Raw genomic sequence first — 22,728 nt, 5'->3', positions numbered from 1 at the left:
AATGAGTCTTACCCGGGATTCAAAATCCTTCCTTATTGTGTACGCTCGTCCGGGCACAGTATCCTAACTGAGGCTTGGAGGAGGGTCATAGGGGGAGGAGCCAGTGCACACCAGCTAGTCCTAAAGCTTTTACTTTGTGCCCAGTCTCCTGCGGAGCCGCTGTTCCCCATGGTCCTTTCGGAGTCCCCAGCATCCACTACGGACTATGAGAAATAGAATTATCGGTAAGTAAATTCTTATTATAATATATACACACACTGTAAGTATCTAAATTGGTGTTTCAACATGAATCAGAAGCTACTAGGAAAAATGACATACTTCTGTAAATTGTACAAACCATACTGCAGTGAAAGAGTAGGAAATAATTATATTGTTTTTACATTTTTATGTCTCTGTATTTATTCATAATCGTGTGCTACTTATATTGTCTTTAAATTCTGATTAGCAGTTTCAAGATGTGGGGCTTCCATGAGATGTGCAGCCAATTCCAGTGGGGGATTATCCACGATCACTGGTTTTCCACTTCCAATTGGCCAACACTCATAGGTGTGCGCAGAACATTTTATTAGGGTGTGCACTGCTGGAGGGGGCGTGTCTAGCACTGCCTATTGGTTGTTTCGATAACTATTATACATTATTTAAAGTTGTCCTCAGATGGCATTAAGTGCTTTATTGCATATGGAGACTCCCTCACAGAAGAGGGATCCTATGATTTTGTGTCTGCCACCCAATATACAATATATGAAATTTATATGACCACCACACAGTGCAAAGAGAATATACTAATTGACATAGAGCATTTATTGTGACCGTTATACAATATGAAGAGCTTTTTGTGCATCACCATATAATTCAGAGATCATTTTTGAGATTGCCATACAATTAAAATGCTATTTTTAAGATTGTCAAACAGAGAGAATACTAATTGCCACCAAGCAATGCAGACATCATTTTTGTGACAATACGGAGAGCATTTTAGGGACTACCAGACAATATGGAGAGCATTTTAATCACCACCAAACAATACGGAGAACATTTTAGTCTCCACCAGACAATACAGAGAGCATTTTAGTCACCACCAGAGAATACAGACAGCATTTCAGTCACCACCAGAGAATACGGAGAGCATTTCAGTCACCACCAGACAATAACTAGAGTATTTTAGTGACTACCATAAAATACTGAGAGCATTCTTGTGAATAAAAATAAATACACAAAGTGGCACCTCACTTCTACAACTGAGCCCCTTAATACCCCTCCACCCACCCACCCCCCTCCCAATTTAGACCCCATGCTAGATGTAGTGGATATGAGTGAGGGAGCAATTGGTAGTCTATATAAATATATGCTAAACCTTATGCTGCCAGAGACTCACTGGTAGCAGTGGACACTGAGAGCAGCTCCAGGAGCCAATGTGTGGGTAATGGAACTGTACCCTGCATGCCAGCTATACAAGGTCTAGTGGAGAGAGCGGGGAAACATTCGGCACCTTAGAGGAGACGAGATTAAAAATAACAGGGGACCCACGGACCGTTAGTGCCGAGGCAGCTTTCTGAAGGAACAGAGCTGCGCTGTGTGTACCTGTGACACAGCGGCTCCTGAATCTTGTGAGGCAGCTCAGCGGTGGCTGTGTAGGCCGGGCGCCGCAGTGCAGAGGAGTGCAGCAGCAGTAAGTAGCAGGGAGCCCCTGTCTGACGGATGGAGAAGTCTGGTGGTGCCGCTGAGGAGGCTGCCACGGTGAGCGGAGCTGTTTTGTGGCCCTGTAAGTGAAGACGGGAGAGGAGGAATTGGAGGCAGACATAAGCGGGACTGGAGGTGCAGCATTTCAAGTAGGGAGGTGCCGGAGGCCGCCCCGGGTACAGCAGCTTAGTGACCAGTCGGAGGCGGACCTTGAGAGGCAGCTAAATTAACAATTAACAGCCGCAGCAGTAGTGAAGACAATTCAGCTGCTGGCCTTGCATGTTGGGGGTACCTGTGCGCACAAGGCACCCCCCATGCGCACGCCTATGCCAACACTTACCACAAACCTAACCTATATAATATAGGAAACCTAAAAATCACTACAGTGCAACCAAACATTAGCAGTTTGTTTATAAGGTGAATTGGTTTCCTTATAGATATTTTGATGATCTGGCCACAGGTGCCACTTTTCCATTTTTTTTTTCTCTAACGTCCTACAGGATGCTGGGGTCCATATTAGTACCATGGGGTATAGACAGGTCCACCAGGAGCCATTGGCATTTTAGGCGTTTAATAGTGTGGGGTTGCTCCTCCCTCTATGCCACTCCTACCAGACTCAGTTTAGAAAATGTGCCCGGGGGAGTCGATCACAGCTAGGGGAGCTCTACAGAGTTCTCTTAGAAAAAGAGTATATTTCTTCCTTTTCGGGTTTTTTTATTTTACAGGGAGGCTGTTGGCGACAGCCTCCCTGCAGCGTGGGACTGAGAGGGGGGAGCAGTGTCCGCCTCGCGGGGTCTTGAGCCACTGCTCCCGCTGACTGGGCACTAGCTCCAGAGGGGTCCGATCGTGCCCCGCCACAGGGGAACGCTCACCCCGGCAGCCGATTGCCACCCCCTCAAGAGCTGAAGATGGCGAGTGAGTCACTGTCCCCCCTTGCAAGCGGGAGGACAGTGTGAAGAGGGCGGCTAGAGGGTTAGGAGCGCGGTCTTAACCGCGCTTCTGGAAGGCTCAGCGGTACCTTGGTGCGGTGCTGGGAGGGAGCGCCCTGGGCCAGCATGTCTGGGTCTGCGGATCCAGGTCAGCCAAATCCTCCAGGCCAGTATAATCTTCTTGAGAGCGAGAAGCCGGTGCCATTGAAGGGGGCGGAGCTTCTCCTCAGAGCGGACCCAGCAGCGTTCAGCACCATTTTTCCTGCCTGCAGTCGCTATCCACTGGATCCAGGTCCCTCCAGAGCTTTCTCCAGCAGTCTGTACGGTACCAGGGGGCTGTAGAAGGGAGGGGAAGCTGCATAATAGACTGTGTCACCTATTAAGAGACACAGCACTGGAAAGGGGCTCCCTTTGCCTAAAAAGCGCTGTGTGTGGGTTGGCTCCAATCTCTGTGTCTCTCTGCCCTTCTTGGGGGGAGAGCGGGGGACTCTGCCTACATAATACCCTGTGTGTTTGTGGGGTGTTGTGTGTGTGTGTGTGTGTGTGTGTGTGTGTGTGTGTGTGTGTGTGTGTGGTAACATGTTTAGGGACAATGTGTCATATGCTGCAGAGGATTTGTCCTCCCAAGAGGACTCCATACCATGTAATCAGGAATGCACAGTTTTAGCGCAGATCCCAACTAGAGAGCCAGAATGGTTAGTCTCTCTGAGGGGGACTATTTCCCACATTTCTGATAGAGTTGCTAGGACTGAGCACGCCACTCAGGTCCTCCAGTCGTCTATGGTGGTATGGTCTAATTCTGCCTCCTCGGGGTCCCCGGCGGTACATTCTCATAAACGTGCACTTGCAATTATGCAGGATGACACGGACACCGACTCTGACGCTGCAGACGGTGATGGGGATGTGTTGCGGGGCACGGCATCACTTGCCAAGGGGGTGCAGTTGATGATTGAGGCTGTTAGGGAAGTTTTGCACATTTCAGACACAGCTTCGGAACAGGTGGAGGAGGCCTTCTTCACAGATAATAAGAAGCCCCCCCCCCCCCCTCACTTTCCCGGCATCCAAAGAATTGAATGCTATCGTTGAAAAGGCATGGGAAACTCCGAAAAGAAATTCCAGATTCCCAAGAGGGTGTTGGTGGCTTTTACCTTCCCATAGGAAGAGGTGGGAATCCCCGCCGATAGTCGATGCCTCTGTATCCAGGCTGTCCAAACAGGTAGTTTTACCGGTCCTGGGATCTACCGCGTTAAAGGACCCGGCAGAACGCAAGGTGGATGCTATGCTGAAATCCATTTACACGGCTTTGGGGGCTATATTGCGGCCTACTATAGCCTGAGCTTGGATTGCTAAAGCTATTGCAAGGTGGTCGATCACTCTTCAGGAGGAATCGTCTACGCTGGACAAAGGTGAGGTTGATTTGTTTTTGCGTAATATTCAGGATTCTGCAGGGTTCCTGGTGGATTCCATGAAGGACCTCGGTTCCACGGCTGCGGGGATCTCCTCCATGTCTGTCTCGGCTCGAAGAGGTCTCTGGCTGCGCAACTGGAATCCAGGAAGTTTGTGGAAGGCCTTCCGTACAAAGGTCAGGCTCTATTTGGGGAGGCGCTGGATGCGTGGATTGCCACGGTTACCGCGGGTAAGTCTCCTTTTCTCCCCTCAGCTGCACCGGCTACGAAGAAGCCCTTTTCATCTAACATGTCACAGTCCTTTCGGTCCGCGAGGCCTAGAAAGAATAAGCCTTCGAACACCTTCAGAGGTGGTTGTGCCAAAGGAAAGAAACCCGCTCCCGCAGGTTCCCTGACCCAGAAGCCCGCTTCTGTTACCCCTAAGTCTTCCGCATGACTGTGGACAGCTAGGCGTACAGACCGGAGTTTCAAGAGCCCCCGCCTCACCGTTTCTTCAAGTCAGGCTTACCAGCTCTGCTGGCGGACAGGACAATTCTTCTGGAAGCCATCAGGGAATTGGTGGTGTCAGAGGTCGTTGTTCAGGTCCCTCTTCAGCAACAGAACAAGGGTTATTATTCGAACCTTTTTGTGGTAACGAAACCGGTACAGCCTATTCTAAATTTAAAATCTTTGAACCCTTATCTCAAGGAGTTCAAATTCAAGATGGAATCTCTGAGAGCTGTCATTTCAGGGCTGTCGGATGGGGAGTTCCTGGTGTCCCTGGACATCAAGGATGCTTACCTCCACATTCCGATTTAGGCGCCGCATCAAGCTTATCTCAGGTTTGCGCTGATGGACGATCACTATCAGTTCCAGGCGTTGCCGTTTGGCCTCTCAACAGCACCAAGGATCTTCACCAAGGTGATGGCAGAGATGATGGTTCTCCTCCGCAAACGGGGTGAACATAATTCCATATCTGGACGATCTCCTGATCAAGGCGTCATCCAGGGAGAGGTTGTTGCGGGCCATTGCACTCACAACACAGCTGCTGAGGAAGCACGGTTGGATCCTGAATCTTCCGAAGTCTCATCTGGAGCCGACAAGGCGGCTGTCTTTACTGGGAATGATACTCGACACGGAAGTGCAGAGGGTATTTCTCCCGGCGGAGAAAGCGTTGATTCAAACAATGGTCCAGGATGTCCTACGGCCTACCCAGGTATCGGTTCATCAATGCTTACGCCTTCTGGGGAAGATGGTTGCCGCCTACGAGGCTCTGCAGTACGGCAGGTTTCATGCTCGACCTTTTCAACTGGACCTCTTGCACCAGTAGTCGGGCTCTCACCTACACATGCACAAGAGGATACGCCTGTCTCCGAAAGCCAGGATTTCACTCCTCTGGTGGCTGCAACTTCCACACCTTCTGGAAGGGCGAAGGTTCGGAATTCAAGACTGGATCCTTTTGACCACAGATGCAAGTCTAAGAGGATGGGGAGCGGTCGCTCTGGGGGAAACCTTTCAAGGACGATGGTAGGATCAAGAGTCACTTCTCCCAATAAACATTCTGGAACTCAGGGACGTTTACAATGCCCTTCTACAAGCAGCACACCTTCTACAGGATCGGGCTGTTCAGGTGCACAGGTGCAGTCAGACAACGTGACCACGGTGGCCTACATAAACCGACAAGGCGGAACGAAGAGCAGAGCTGCCATGGCAGAGGTGTCCAAGATCCTCATCTGGGCAGAAAGGCACGCGGTGGCGATGCCGGCAATCTTCATTCCGGGCGTAGACAACTGGGAAGCAGACTTCCTCAGCAGACACAATCTCCATCCAGGGGAGTGGGGCCTCCATCCGGAGGTGTTCGAGGAAATAACCAGTTGGTGGGGGGTTCCTCACATAGACATGATGGCCTCCCGCCTCAATAAGAAGCTACGGAGGTACTGTTCCAGGTCAAGGGACCCACAGGCAGTGGCGGTGGACGCACTGGTAACACCTTGGGTGTTCAAGTCAGTGTATGTGTTCCCTCCACTTCCTCTGATACCAAGGGTTCTTCAACTCGTGAGAGGAACGAAGGTTCTGGCAATCCTCATTGCTCCGGACTGGCCAAGGAGGGCTTGGTACGCGGACCTGCTGGATCTTCTACTACAGGGGTTCTCAAACTCGGTCCTCAGGACCCCACACAGTGCATGTTTTGCAGGTAACCCAGCAAGTGCACAGGTGTATTAATTACTCACTGACACATTTTAAAAGGTCCACAGGTGGAGCTAATTATTTAACTTGTGATTCTGTGAGGAGAACCTGTGTTCTACTGGAAGATCCACGGCCTTTACCTCTTTGGGAGGATCTGCTTCTGCAGGGGCCGTTCGCTTATCAAGACTTAACGCGGCTTCGTTTGACGGCATGGCGGTTGAACGCCAGACCTTGGCTCGGAAGGGTATCCCGAGTGAGGTCATTCCTACCCTGATACAGGCCAGGAAGGGGGTAACGTCTAAGCATTATCATCGCATTTGGAAGAAATATGTTTCTTGGTGTGAGTCTAAGAAGTTTCCAGCGGTGGAGTTTTCGACTTGGTCGTTTTCTCCTCCTTTTTCTGCAGGCAGGGGTGGATATGGGGCTGAGACTGGGCTCCATCAAGGTCCAGGTCTCTGCTTTGTCCATCTTCTTCCAAAAGCAATTGGCTGTTCTTCCTGAGGTTCAGATCTTTTTGAAAGGGTTTCTGCACATCCAGCCTCCCTTTGTGGCTCCTACGGCTCCATGGGATCTTGATGTGGTGTTGTAGTTCCTACAATCTACTTGGTTTGAGCCTCTACAGGAGGCTGATCTCAAGTTTCTCACGTGGAAGGTGGTCACCTTGTTGGCCTTGGCTTCTGCACGACGCTTGTCGGAATTGGGGGCTTTATCTTGTAAAAGCCCCTATCTAATCTTCCATGAAGACAGGGCAGAACTTAGGACTCATTCACAGTTCCTGCCTTGTTGTCTGCTTTCCACATCAACCAGCCTATTGTGGTGGCAGTGGCTACAGACTCCTTAATTACTTCAAAGGCCTTGGATGTAGTGATGACTTTGAAGATTTACGTGAAGAGGACGGCTCGTCATAGGAAAACTGTCCTCTATGATCCAAAGTAAATTGGATGTCCTGCTTCTAAGCAGTCTATTTCATGCTGGATCAGGTTCACTATCCAGCATGCTTATTCCACGGTAGGATTGCCGTGTCCGAAATCCGTAAAGGCCCACTCTACTCGTAAAGTGGGTTCTTCCTGGGTGGCTGCCCGTGGTGTCTCGGCGATGCAACTCTGCCGAGCAGCTACTTTGGTCTGGGTCGAACACGTTTGCCAACTTTTACAAGTTCGATACTTTGGCCTCTGATGACCTCAAGTTTGGTCAGGCAGTGTTGGAGGAGCCTCCGCACTCTCCCTCCCGTACTGGGAGCTTTGGTATATCCCCATGGTACTAATATGGACCCCAGCATCCTCTAGGACGTTAGAGAAAATAGGATTTTGGTTACCTACCGGTAAATCCTTTTCTCGTAGTCCGTAGAGGATGCTGGGCGCCTGCCCAGTGCTTCGTCTTCCTGCATTGGTTTTATGGTTCAGTGTTACCTGGTTCCTAGTTAAGTTCTGAGTTATTTACTGTTTCAGCTGTTGCTGAGTTGTTCCGGCATGTTGGCCGGAGTTTCATGTTTGTGTGACCTAGTATGAATCTCGCCACTATCTGTGTATTTCCTTCTCTCGAAGTATGTTGTCTCCTCGGGCACAGTTTCTAGACTGAGTCTGGTAGGAGGGGCATAGAGGGAGGAGCCAGCCCACACTATTAAACTCTTAAAGTGCCAATGGCTCCTGGTGGACCCATTTATACCCCATGGTACTAATGTGGACCCCAGCATCCTCTACGGACTACGAGAAAAGGATCTACCGGTAGGTAGGCAAAATCCTAATTATTATTATTATTATTATTATTATTATTATTTATATTATATATATATATATATATATATATATATATATATATATATATATATATATATATATATATATATATATATATTTTATTTTTTTTGTAGTCTTTTGTCAGATCTTTTGCCCACTTCTTTCTGGGTTGGGTATGCGGGACAGTCGCTGGGGATCCCAACGGTCAGCATACCGACCGCGGAATGCCAGCGGGGGAGCGAGCACAACAAGCCCCTTACAAGTGGGATTTGTCCCTGTTGGCCAGCATTTAAAGGGGTGAGGGATTTAGCCATCGGTAATGTGACCGGTGGTCTCCTGACAGCCGGTCACATAACTATATCCCCTTCTATCTACCACTGGCCTGTGAATCACCAGGACATCTTGCCATTGCCTCTTGTACTATGCTGGAGGAAGAGAAATGCAGATGCACAATCCTAGCACTAATTTATGAAGTCACCTGGTCGCGGTACATGGGCCCACATATTTGCGCAAATGTGTGCTAAGAACTTCACTTATATTTAATGTTAATTGTGAGGGTTTATTTAAATTATTCTTACTGTCAGTGTTCTTAGTGCTAGGAGTGTGCACCTGAATTTCTCTTCCTCCAGCAAAGTATTAGACGCCTCTGCATGATAGCACCTCTTAATATCCTTAGTAACAGGGTGTGCAGTCCATTTTAATGAAGGCAACCATTCACAACTCAACAAATCCTATAAATATTGCATAAAAATCAAGACTTCAGCCATCATGAGAGCCAAGTCATTCCGTACACGGGAGCTCCACATACTAACTGCGATCATGGACAGGAGGCTGGGGCACCCCATGCTTTGTGTCTAATGCGGGCAAACTTGCCGCATGCACCCAGGTCTTGCCGCATACACACAGGTCTCTGTGTATATCTGCACAGGAGGTGGAGTTGTGCAGCTAGAGAGGCGGTGGTTTGACCTAAGAAGCTGACTGCTGGATCTGTTGGCCAGATTGAGGGCATCTATTCATGAGCGTAAGTACTTTTCAGCATACTTTCAGACATTATGTATGTTTGGTGTTGTTTTCTGGTGTGCTTGTGTGTTTATAGGTTTTCATGTTCAGGTGCCAGTTTGTGTATGATATGTAGCCAAATGTAGTGCTTAGAATTAAATTAAGGCAGTTCTGTAGTTGACTAAGACAGTATATTTATGTATCATTTTAAATAATAGAAATTTAATTTTTCAATTAAAATATATTTTAATCTTTGTTTTTTAGACAATGCAAGAAGACAACAGATACGCCAAGGCCCCAGCACCTCCAGACTCCAACCCTCTCATCAACATCCCTTGGCCGTGATAACGCACTCTCGAGGGGGAAGAGGTGCAAAAAAATGGCCCTTCTCAATAGAGGAAGTTTACATAAATGCTGTTTTAACCTATAAAATTATGTTTATGGGTGGCTATTGATCATTCGCAAATTTAGTGGAAGGTAAGGAGCCAGTCCCTGCAATGTTGTCCAGGCCTATGCGCACCCATTCTGAATATTTATACATCTGCCAGCATTGCAACCCCCATATACACCTAAGGGCAATGCACCAGGTATTGAAGATACCTCCTACGTTTCTTCCTTCTAAAATTGCGGTAATATTAAATGTTTGTGGCTTGCTCCCAAAAAGAGGAATTTTGGGGAACATAACCACAAATAGCATTTGAGAAATGGTCTACACAGTATGTATATTAGTACAGTTTTAACACTTTTTTTTTCCTTGTCCCCCCCACTATCTGTAGATGCTGACGATGAAAACAGGAATTCTGCAATCAGGCAGCAGCTGTAGCAACACCTGGCTGGCATGGCTGCCTGTATTAACATTTTGATTTAAGGTTTTTTTTTTTTTTTTTAAATTTACCTGTTTGTTAAACCATTTATGTTCTCAGTAACTCTTTTTTGGTTTTTGTTTTTTTTAAATGTATTGGTATCTATCAGTTATATGTAGGAAACCTTGTATATTGAACAATTTACCAATCAAAGTAATTTGTTGTGTGATGGCTTCATTGTTTAGTTACACCTGGACTAAGTCTGTAGTCAGTGGGTTTGAAAATACTGGGAAATATACATATAAATGGTACTAATGCTCTGTATTTTGCGTTTGCTGTTGCATCTGCGATTACATTAGTTTAACAAAACCGCCATTTTGGCAGCCCTAGTAACCACCTTTATTTTGTAGTTTCGATGGTTGTCGCCTATACTTTTTGGGGGCGTGTACTCAATTTTGCGATCAATTGCAATTTTTTAATAAATTGTTTACATTAGTGATCCATGCTGAATTAGGCCCTGAGTGCGTAGTTTTCCTATTCAATGTAAAGAGAGAAAATTAGCTTCTATAAAAATCGCTGTTGCTCTTTTCTCGCAGCCCCAGAGCAAGTCCAATTTTTCCTTAAATTGTTATTTTAAAGAAAAATTGTTGGTACTTCCTTCTGAACCCCTCGAACACCCCCTTCCCCATAATGAGTAATTAAGCAATTTGAGATTTCCAAATTAGTCACTCTTTTTCCAGGTGGCAGGGCTTCCCACGCTAGACACAGGTACAGTACTACTCCTCACCCTGCACCCTTTCCCAGCATACACTGCTCCTACACTACTGCTCACCTTGCACCCTCTCCCAGCACAAACTGCACTACATCACTCTACCCTGCACTCCATTACCTGTCATTGTGCATCCCTTCCTTCATACACTGCTCTACTACACTCACTCTCACCCTGCACCAATTATTTTTCAATTGCATAATGTGGGTATCAGGAGCGCGCATGCTTGTGGTAAAACTACTACAATTTTTACCGAAAAAACCTGGTGGCCAGGTGAATTATGCAAATATGGGTTGTCTAATGACAGTCAGCCTCCAAATGTTTTTCACTTAAAGTATTTCTCTGTGTACTCTCATTCATGGTAAATTTGTAAGGCGGCATCAGGACTGGTCTTTAAAGCTGGTTAAAATGTTCCCTGAAATGAGCTTTCCAGCAGCAATGCGAAAAATGGTTTGCATAAAAAGTTTTACTAGGGCATCTTTTGGAATATCCGAACTCCAGCAGCCAGTAAAGACTTTTACATCTCGCAGTTAGATTAATATCGGCCTGCAAAACTACGTGTACCTGCAAAATAAGATGAATATTCCATTAAACCGTTTTGAAAGATCCTCTCCTCATTGTTTTATGTTAAAAGTTCTAAACACTGCTGTGAAACTATACTGGCATTACCAGTTTTGTGAGGAATGTCATTCTACCCGGATGTGTGTTGGTGAGGAAGACTTATCTATTTGAGCAGTGAGGTAGATTGTTTACTCTTTTGTTACTGTTTATATTAAACATGCTAATCTCTGCAGTTAGTCTGCTAAAAATGAAGCACAGAAAAGATGCAGAAGAACAACGCTACATCAATCCTGATAAATACTAACCAACATAAATATAACGAAAATAGGTTGGTTTGGTAATAACTTGAGAGAATTTGAATTATTCCAAATAACAGCATTAAGAATAGACCTACAGTATAGTTGTGTTTAATGGGTACTAATTTTATGGAAGCTAAATTAAAAGAGACAGGTTGGTTTTCCTTTTAAAATAAATTGATGCTTTAAATTTAGCAGATATATTGCTGTAATTGCTTCGGTTACAGCAAGTTGGAACATATTTTATCATATGTCCTAGAGGATGCTGGGGTCCACTTCAGTACCATGGGGTATAGACTGTTCCGCAGGAGCCATGGGCACTTTAAGACTTTTCAAGGGTGTGAACTGGCTTCTCCCTCTATGCCCCTCCTCCAGACCTCAGTTTTAGAAATGTGTCCAGGCAGACTGGATGCACTCCAGAGGAGCTCTACTGAGTTTCTCTGAAAAGACTTATGTTAGGTTTTTTATTTTCAGGGAGAACTGCTGGCAGCAGTCTCCCTGCTTCGTGGGACTGAGGGAGCAGAAGTAGGAACCAACTTCCTAAAGAGTTTCAAGGCTCTGCTTCTTGCTGACAGGACACCATTAGCTCCTGAAGGGAACTGAACACTAGCTGTGCCTAGATGCTCACTCCCACAGCTTGCCGTCACCCCCCTCACAGAGCCAGAAGTCAGAAGACAGGTGAGTGTTAGAAGACAGATCTTCAATCAAGAAAGTGACGGCTAAAGGTACCGCGCGGCGCGCCATGTTGCCCACACATACACAGGCACTGCAGGGCGTGGGGGGCGCCCTGGGCAGCATGAAACCTATGGAAACTGGCATAATAAGGGACATAAGTTGCTGAGGCACAGTCCTTCCCCCGCCAGTATAAAAAAATGACCTCATAAAAGCTGAGGAGAAACACGCCATTGAAGAGTGGAGCTTCCTCCTCAGTCAGCCAGCACACTGCTCAGCGCCATTTTCTCTTCCGGACTGCAGAGAAGAACGCTGGTCCTCCACTGCTGAACAAGTATCAGGGTGCAAAACAGGGGGGCCACAGTGAATTTGGTGCTATATAATTGTGTGATTAACATTATAAAAGCGCTGCATGTCAGTGGGCATTTTGTGTTCACAGACATTGTGTTACTGACGCTGGGTTGTGAACTGGCAAATCCTATCTGTGTCCCTCTGACAGATTTTACTGTGGGTCTGTCCCCTATAAGTCCCGGAGTGTCTGTGGTGTGGTTGTGCACGTGTGTGACATGTCTGTGGCAGGGAACTCTTCCTCTGTGGGAGACATGTTAGGGACAGAGAGGTGTAATATGAGACCAAGAGCCTGACTGGGTGAAAGGTTACATGATAGTGTGAATACATGATAGTGTGAATCATATCAGTAAGAGGTTGGGCTGAATCTTATACTGAAAATAATCTGTTGAAGATGTGATATTTAATAGTTCTGCCTTTCATCCACAGGACCCCTCTGGGTCACATACAAATTTGCACAAGTAGTACAAACTGATACCGACACGGACTCTGATTCCTGTGTCGACACTAGTGATTCCAGGGGAATAGGTCCTAAGTTAGCAAAAAAGCATTCAAAACATGTTTTAGCTATAAAGGAGGTGTTAGAAGTTACGAAGCCCCCTCTTTTACCACAAGGAGAGGGTTTACTTTAGTAAAGAAGTAATGTAATTTTCCCTCCACCTAAGGAGTTGAACAGTCTCTTGGAGGGAGTCTGATTTAACCTGAAAAGAAATTTCAGATTCCCAAAAGGAATTCAGGCAGTTTACCTTTTTTCCAAAAGGTGGGAGTCACCCCGCATTTTAGACAGGGCCCTGTCATAAAAGAGAAAAGGTGTTTCTCCCTGCGCCTGGAATTGCTTCATTTAAGGAGCCGACAGGCGCAAGTGAGTGAGGTGCTCTATTGATGTGGCCTATGGGACACTACTCAGGCCTACCATTGTCTGTACGTGGGTGAGTAGTGCTATTGAGAAGTGGTCAGAAAACTTGTCCGACATTGAAACAATAGATGGAGACGAGATACTGCTAACGTTAGGTCATATCAAAGACGCTGCTGCGTACGTACTAGAAACCATGAAATATATTGGTCTCTTGGGATCAAGAACCGCTACCATGGCAGTATCGGCTCGGAGGGCGTTGTATATTCACCAGTGGAATACTGATGCAGATTCCAAAAGAAATATGGAGGCTCTCCCGTATAAAGGTGAGGCCTTGTTTGGTGATGGGCTGGATGCGTTAGTCCCGGCGGCTACCGCAGGTAAGTCGACATTCTCGCCTTATGCTCCTACACCGGCGAAAAAGACATCACTCTCGCATACAGTCCTTTCGGCCCAACAAATACAAAAAGGCCAAAGGTTCCCCCTTTTTTGCAGGAAGGGGAAAAGGAAAGAAATCTGCAGCGTTTCCCGGATCGCAGGAGCAGAAGTCCACCCCTGCTTCTGCCAAATCTGCAGCATGACGCCGGAGCACGTCTGACACTTTTCAGTCAAATCTGGATTCAATCTGGCCTGGACCCATGGGTCTTACAAATAGTGTCCCAAGGGTACAGACTGGAGTTTCAAGACGTCCCCCACCATGCCGATTTTTCAGATCGACCTTGCCAGCTTCTCTTCCAGAAAGAGAGGCAGTAACAACGACAATTCAAAAATTGTCAGGATCAGGTCATTGTCCTGGTATCCTTGTCACAGCAAGGAGAAGGTTTTTATTCAAGCCTCTTCGTAGTTCCGAAGCCGGACGGCTCGGTCAGACTGATTTTAAACCTGAAAAATCTGAATCCCTACATGAAAAGGTTCAAGTTCAAGATGGAATCCCTGAGGGTAGTGATTTCCAGTCTGGAGGAGGGGGACTTCATGGTGTCAGTAGACCTAAAAGATGCTTACTTGCATGTTCCCATTTATCCTCCTCACCAAACTTATCTGAGATTCGCAGTACAGGCTTGCCATTACCAGTTCCAGACGTTGCCGTTCGGACTCTCCATGGCACCGAGGGTATTCACCAAGGTGATGGCGGAGATGATGGTCCTCCTTCGTCAAAAAGGAGTCAATATAATTCCTTATCTGGACGATCTCCTGATAAAAGCGAGATCCAGTGAACAGTTGGTGCAGAACATCGCACTCTCCCTGTCAATACTCCAACAACACGGTTGGATCATGAATTTTCTAAAGTCGCAGTTGGAACCGACGACAAGATTGTCCTTTTTAGGGATGATTCTGGACACAGAAGTACGGAGAGTATTTCTTCCAGTGGAAAAGGCTCTGGAAATCCAGAAAATGGTCAAACAAATATTGAAACCAACAAGCGTGTCGATCCATCAATGCATTCGGTTGTTGGGGAAAATGGTAGCGGCCTACGAGGCCATACAGTTTGGCTGATTTCATGCCAGAGTATTCCAGTGGGACCTGTTGGACAAGTGGCCCGGATCCCACCTACACATGCACCGGAATAATCCTGTCCCCCAAAGCCAGGATTTCGCTCCTGTGGTGGCTACACAGTTCTCACCTACTAGAGGGACGCAGGTTTGGGATTCACAACTGGGTCCTAATAACCACGGATGCAAGTCTCCGAGGCTGTGGAGCTGTCACACAGGGGGAAAGCTTCCAAGGAAAATGGTTAAGTCAGGAAGCTTGCCTTCACATAAACGTTCTGGAATTGAGAGCCATTTACAACGGCCTTCTACAAGCGATGCATCTTCTTCAAGATCATCCCGTGCAGATCCAGTTGGACAATGTAACAGCAGTCACGTACATAAACAGGCAAGGCGGAACGAAAAGCAAAGCGGCAATGGCAGAGGTGATAAGGATTCTCCTCTGGGCAGAAAGACATGTAAGAGCTCTGTCAGCAATTTTCATTCCGGGAGTGGACAACTGGTAGACATGATGGCATCTCGTCTAAACAAGAAGCTTCAGAGATATTATTCCAGGTCGAGAGACCCTCAAGCAATAGCAGTGGATGCACTGGTGACCCAGTGGGTGTGTTGGTCGGTATATGTTTTCCCTCCACTTCCACTGATTCCAAAAGTTCTCAAAATAATAAGAACAAGAGTTTGAGCAATCTTCATTGCCCCAGACTGGCCAAGGAGGGCTTGGTATCCAGATTTTCAGGAGTTGATCATAAAAGATCCTCAGCCTTTTCCTCCTCGAGAGGACCTACTACAGCAGGGGCCATGTGTGTATCAAGACTTACCGCGGCTACGCTGTTGAGCGCCGGATCCTAGCCCGAAAGGGTATTCCCAAAGAAGTCATCCCCACTCTTATTCAGGCCAGGAAAGGAGTAACGTCTAAACATTACCACCGTATTTGGAGAAAATGTGTCTTGGTGTGAATCCAAAAAGGCTCCTACGGAAGAGTTTGAGTTGGGATGTTTTCTCCATTTTCTGCAGGCTGGTGATTTTGGCCTGATCAGTTTTCTTTCAAAAACAATTGGCCTCCTTTCCAGAAGTTCAGATGTTCGTGAAAGGGGTTCTGCACATCCAGCCTCCATTTGTGCCTCCAGTGGCACCATGGGACCTTAATGTGGTGTTGCAGATTCTTCAATCAGATTGGTTTGAACCTCTGCAGGAGATAGAATTGAAGTTTCTCACTTGGAAAGTGGTGATGCTTTTGGCCTTGGCATCCGCAAGGCGGGTGTCTGAGTTGGAGCCCTTACCTGATCTTCCATGAAGATAGGGCAGAGTTAAGAACTCGTCAACAATTTCTTCCAAAGGTGGTTTCGTCCTTCCACATAAACCAACCTGTTGTGGTGCCAGTAGCTACTGGCACTTTCACTGAGTCAGTCTCTAGATGTGATTAGAACTTTGAAGATTTATGTCGCAAGAACAGCTCGGTTACGGAAAACAGAGGCTCTGTTTGTCCTGTATGCTCCCAGCAAGATTGGGTGTCCTGCTTCTAAGCATACTATTGCGCGCTGGATCAGAGGGACAATTTAGCACGCTCATTCTACGGCAGGCTTGGCGGTACCGAAGTCGGTGAAGGCCCATTCTACTAGGAAAGTGGGCTCATCCTGGGCGGCTGCCCGGGGCGTCTCGGCTTTACAACTTTGCCGAGCAGCTACTTGGTCAGGGTCAAACACATTTGCTAAATTTGATAAGTTTGACACTTTGGTCGATGAGGACCTCAAGTTTGGTCAATCGGTGCTGCAGGGTCATCCACACTCTCCTGCCCGTACTGGAGCTTTGGTATAACCCCATGGTACTGAAGTGGACCCCAGCATCCTCTAGGACGTATGAGAAAATACCGGTAAATCCTTTTCTCCTAGTTCGTAGAGGATGCTGGGCACCCGACCCAGTGCGTACTTTACCTGCAGTTTGTTCTTATAGTTTCACTAGTTTCATTTATTTTCAGTATGTTGCTGTAAATGGTTCATGCCTGTTGGCGTGTATTATGTTGAATGTCATGTTGTGCGGCATGGTTGAGGTGTGAGCTGGTATGAATCTCACCATTCGTATAAAAGTAAATCCTTTCCTCAAAATGTCCGTCTCCCTGGGCACAGTTCCTATAACTGAGGTCTGGAGGAGGTGCATAGAGGGAAGAGTCAGTTCACACCCTTGAAAAGTCTTAAAGTGCCCATGGCTCCTGCGGAACCGTCTATACCCCATGGTACTGAAGTGGACCCCAGCATCCTCTACGGACTAGGAGAAAAGGATTTACCGGTAGGTATTAAAATCCTATTATATACCTTGCAAACTCCCCTTGCCACTTTTAAGGCCCATACACACTAGAAAAGAAAATGAAAGATCTTGCTCAAAAGGGCCGATCTGAGCGAGATCTTTCACAATCTTGTCCAGTGTGTACACTCAATGTTAATGACCCCCTCCCTCATGTGAACATGTACAGACGAGGGAGGTCCTCGTTAACGACAGCCAATATTGGCGTCAGTGGGGATCGCATAATGTGTATGGGGCTTAAGAAACTGCAGAAAAACCAATAGTCTGAAAGATAAAATACTCTCACTCACTCATCGCCTGCAGTGTTTTTTTCTCTCTCTCACATTATAGACTATTTGGATGCAGAAGCAATCTTTGCATATATGCATAGCTCTCTGGGGTTTATACTCCTGTCCAGTCCCCCCCCCCCCCCCCCCCCTTTCCAATGTATGAATTAAATATTGCAATAGTGACCACAACACAGTAGCCCGCATATGCAATTGTTATTAATCAATATTTTGTCAGCAAAATAATCATTCAATACATAGATGATGAAACCAGTTCTAATTATTAAAAAGAAATACAAATAACCATTAACAGAGGAAAGCTTGTTTCTGTCTAACCTGTCATGCATAGAATAACAGTTATTCAGCAAGTCTAATCCTCCTGCATAATAGATGGAGCTAAAAAGGGAATGCATTTATTCATAATATAAATTAGAACCATGTAACATTAGTCTATGAGAAAAAAAATTGTGTGTAGAGATATATATATATACTGTATATGTGTGTGTATATATGTGTGTGTGTGTATATATATATATATATATATATATATATATGTGCAAAAAAAAAATTTGGTGTATGTATGTGTATATATATATATTGTGCAAAAAAACTTTTTTATTTTACTCAAAACCATATGTACATAAATTACGGTGTAAAGAGATCTACAGAGTGAGGGCGCTCCACTAGCCTGTTGTATTATGCAAGTTACCCGTTTATCCACACCTGTGGTGTTACAAAATACCCTGCTTAGAATTAAAAATCGGAACTTAAAACTATATAAAAATGATATCTAATGTTTATTGTTAACTGATGGATTTTTTTATTTTTTTTTAAGGCTAGACATAAACATTTTAATTGTCCAGTTTGAGAAATGTGCATGTGTGGAAAGATCTTTGACACAAATCCAGTTCTTCAGAGGACTGTACGTGTGGAGCAAGCTGGGAGTTTGTGCAAGTTGATGTGAATGATGTGCATATTTAGCTTCTGGCTTTCTTTTAGATGTATAGATCTATACAACACCATGTGAATGTTTATCTGAATATCTTGTGTATTCAAACGTCTTACGAGAAGAATAGTCAATGAGATGTGATTTTCTTTACTTTTTAGCATGGCTGACAAGAACAGCAGCTTGAAATGCACCTTCTCTGCTCCTGGCCATAGCACAACTCTCCTGCAGGGGCTGACTGCACTACGTTCTCAGGGTCAGCTGCTTGATGTCATTCTTACCATTCACAATGAAGTGTTCCAAGTACACAAAGTGGTCTTAGCTGCCTGCAGTGACTATTTTAGGTGGGTTTAGAACTTGGATTTCTTTTTCTTTAATATCCTTTTCCTTTATGTATGGCAATATGTGTCTCCTGGCAATGCAATATATTTAAGTTGTGAAAGAAAAGCTGGCTAGTTGAAGAAACTGGTTTCTTGTTTGGCCAGCCTTATCTTGTTTTTGGAGGGATTATTTCTGGGTATGATGTGTTTAATCTACAGTTTCTGTCCTAAGAAGTACAACTGAAATTTTCCCTTGTAGAAAGAGCAGCTTTGAGTGATAACATTTTTATTTTTTGTACTAAGAGTTGGGAACTAAAATCTGGCGCTTCCGATTGTGTTTATTCCTAAAATGTAAAAGAGTAGCTGTTTTTTTTTCTAATAAAAGCATTGCCCTTTTAAATTACGGACATAAACACAATCTGTAGCGCCGGGTTTTAGAACCCCATACTTAGGGTCTGATACAGAGATGGACGAAAATGCAATTCTGCATACAAGCAGCATTGTATTTTCATCCAATCTCCAGGATGGGCATGCATGAGGAGTCTCCTTATGATAGACGTCTCATGCATATAGCTGCGATCCAAGCACTGCGACCGACATTGCCAGCTGGAATCCAACATCGCAGAAGGTCAGCTGAGTAAGCTCCAGCTTACTCAACTGAGTGACGTTTAGTGGGGGCTGCAAGGCCAGGAAATCTGTGGTGACACGCAGAACCCTGACTCTCCACTCCCAGAAAAAGGGTGCGTTTCTAGCCAGGAATGCCCCTGCACCGCCTCCCAAATGCCTCTGCCTGTCAATCAGTCCAGTATTGCATGACCTGTTCTGCATGTGTGCAGAACGGGTCCTACGCAGGCGCAGATTAATGTACATCTCTGAATCGAGCCCTTAGGTAATAAACCGCTTAGAGTAACCAGTGTTCACATCTAGGATGTACTGTATGTCCTTCTTGTGATGAGTTTCAAATCTCTGCACATTGCATTTTCTCTTACGTCCTAGAGGGTGCTGGGGTCCACATTAGTACCTTGGGGTATAGACTGGTCCACCAGGAGCCATTCAAACTTTAAGAGTTTGAGAGTGTGGGCTGGCTCCTCCCTCTATGCCCCTCCCACCAGACTCGGTTTAGAAAATGTGCCAGGAGGAGCCGGTCACAGCTAGGGGAGCTCTACGGAGTTTCTCTAGTAAAGTTTTATCTTAGAGTTTATTATTTTACAGGAAGGCTGCTGGCAACAGCCTCCCTGCTTCGTGGGACTAAGTGGGGGAGTAGTGTCCGGCCTGCGGGGTCTGAGCCACTATCTCCGCTGACAGGACACTGAGCTCCTGAGGGGATAGATCGTTCCCCGCCACAGGGGATCGCTCACCCCGGCAGCATGCCGCCACCCCCTTACAGAGCTGAAGATTTGTGGCGAGTGAGTCACCAACCCCCCCTTTCCTAGGAAGGGGGGGCTGGTGTGAAGATGGCGGCATAAAGGTAGGAGCGCAGTATTAACTGCGCTCCGGAGGCTCAGCGGTACATAGTGCGGCGCCGTGAGGGGCGCCCTGAGCCAGCGCCTTCACTGGTCACACAGCATGTCGGGGTCCCTGGATCTCAGCCAGCACAAATCCTCAGGCCAGTATAATCCTCTGAAGAGTGGGAAGACCGACAGTGCCATTTTGGGGGGCGGGGCTTCTCAGAGTGGACCCAGCAGCGTTCAGCGCCATTTTGCTGCCTGCACAACGCTGTCAGTGAAGAGCAAGTCCCTCCACAGCAACTCCAGCTATCTATCACGGTACCAGGGGGTTGTAGAAGGGGGGGAGGCTGCAAAACGACTGTGTAACCTATTAAGGTGCACAGTCAGCGCTGATATGGGGGGGTCTCCCTTTATATTAAAAGCGCTGTGTGTGGGTTGGCTCCAATCTCTGTGTCTCTCTTGCCATTCTTGGGGGGGAAACTCTGTCTGCCCTCCCCTGTGTGTATAGTAAACAAAAAAAATTTTTCCAATTTTAGTGTGCAAAAAAAAAACCTATAATGCAGCTAGTTATGTATATCAGAGTAATGCATCCAGGTTACTCAGAAATAGTGAAAAGAAGAAAAGGATAGATATACACACTCCAGCGCTAAGGAGAGTACCACATTCACAGAGTAAGTTCAAAAAGCTCCATGCAAAAAACTTATCACCAGTGTGGATAATAAGTTAATTAATAATACTTAACGTTAGGGAAGTGATCGACACAAATGTAGAATGATCTTAGTCCGTAGATTTCCACAGTTTACCATATGAAAGGAACAAAAGAATATATGATAGTGCAGATTATTTAAAACAAGTTCTAAATTTTATTACAGGTATCCACTTACAAACATAGAGTTTGGATTGAGCCTGATATTGTTCCTGTAGTGGCAATTTCAGCATCTAGTAGGTACATCGATTCCAAGTATACCCCGGATCTTTCATGTTGACTCCATAGTAAGGTATATGTTACCATAAAAAGAAGACTATAGATAGTGCAAGTATGTAAAAACAGCCAAGAGATTTTAATACAAATATGCACTTAAAAACACTTGAAAAAACACAGCATAACGGGTTCCCCACTGGCAAAACAGCATAGGTGAGTTCCTGATGTTTCGAGGAATTCCAACACTCACTTCCGGAATGTGAATGCTGTAACAGACCTACGATCTCCAGCCATGCAGGGTATCCGTCCCAAAGCCACGCTAGACGTGTTTCAGACCAAAGTCCTTCCTCAGTAGCGTGGCTTATGTTATCCTGAATGTCCTTATATTGAGTGAACAGGTGCTCCCAATCCCCGGTAATTTGCGCCGTCCGCGCATCAAACACGTGTCACAGCCGGAACCGGAAGTGATGTCGCGATTTGCGTTCCATCCAACCGGAAGTGGTTCATATGCGTTCCACAGTCGTTTTCTGAATGCCAAGCGTGTCCGTCACTACCGGAAACGGAAGTGACGTCATAATTTGCGTTTCACTTGGCCGGAAGGAGATCACATATGTTCCCAGTCCATTTCTCTAACAGGAGTCATTAACAACAAGTCCCGATACAAGATCCTCTTAGTACAACTAGGGCAAGACAATCACATATCAAAGACATCAATAAAAACAAAAACAAAACAAGATATACATTCTTAAAGTGCATTAAAGTTATATAAAAGGTATAGATTACCACAAGAATTCAAGGGAATCAAGCATCAGAATAAATATATATAAAATTATATATAAATATATATACAAAAAAATTATTTTATTATAAAATTGTTTAAAAAATGTGAACTGATAATTATGTTAAAAAGCATTTAAGCTCGAAGTCCACATTAAGCCCATTAGGGACAAGGGTTCCTAGATAATGTATCCACCGCATTTCAGCTTGTGATAATCGTTTCTCTATATCACGGTTTCTAGATCTAGGCAATATCAATTGAATACCCCAAAAATTCTTAATGAAACATTCCCTTAATTCATGATAATTATGGAAATGAGCAGAGACATTGTGAGTCAAGAAAGATTTCCTAATATTGTAAATGTGCTCGGCTGCTCTAATTTTTAATTGTCTCGTGGTTTTACCCACATATAGCAAGCCGCAAGTACACTGTAAAAGATATACGACATTTTTGGAATGGCAGGTAATGAATTCATTAATAGGGTATATTTTACCCCCAATGTGTAAACTACTAACTTTCTTATCTTTTGTCTTAACTGTCTTACACATAAGACAATCCCCCGCATCGATGGAAACCTTTTGTTCTAATGCTCTGCCTAATCTCAGTTGTTAGATTGCTTTTGACTAAATGATCTTTTAAGGACGGTGCCTTCCTATAGACAAAGACCGGTTTATTTGGAATAATTGTACCTATAATTGGATCTTGTTGTAATAGTTTCCAATTGTTAATAAAAACCTTTTCTATCTCTCGGTGACAATTATTATATTGGCTAAAGAAGGCCCATTCATGTTTATTCTTATTATCAATATTATCCTCTTTAGTTTTAATCTTCAAAAGGTCCTTTCTTTCAATTGTATTTATTCTATCTCGTGCATTCTGCAATAGATTACCAGAATAACCTTTAGCACTTAGCCTAACTGATACCTCATCCAGTTGTGCCTCACAAACAAACCCATCAGTGCAATTACGCTTGATCCGGGAAAATTGCCCGAATGGGATTGCATCAAGCCAATTTTTATGGTGTTGGCTCGAGGTGTTAATGAAG

The 22,728-nt window shown here is 45.4% G+C and overlaps 1 protein-coding gene across 2 annotated transcripts in view; it reads left to right on the top strand.

Annotated features, from left to right (window-relative positions):
* Positions 1-22,728, top strand: part of KLHL26 (kelch like family member 26) — an 89,058-nt gene that overhangs the window by 42,299 nt on the left and 24,031 nt on the right. For both annotated transcript variants that reach the window (XM_063914770.1, XM_063914771.1), the window contains exon 2: positions 18,377-18,559. In XM_063914770.1, the coding sequence (XP_063770840.1) occupies positions 18,377-18,559 (183 nt within the window). The remainder of the gene's footprint in view (positions 1-18,376; positions 18,560-22,728) is intronic.

Source organism: Pseudophryne corroboree, chromosome 1 (genome assembly GCF_028390025.1).
Source record: "Pseudophryne corroboree isolate aPseCor3 chromosome 1, aPseCor3.hap2, whole genome shotgun sequence".
NCBI lineage: Eukaryota > Metazoa > Chordata > Amphibia > Anura > Myobatrachidae > Pseudophryne > Pseudophryne corroboree.
The sequence above is the reverse complement of the archived record's forward strand: the minus strand, read 5'-3'. Positions and strand labels throughout refer to the sequence as shown.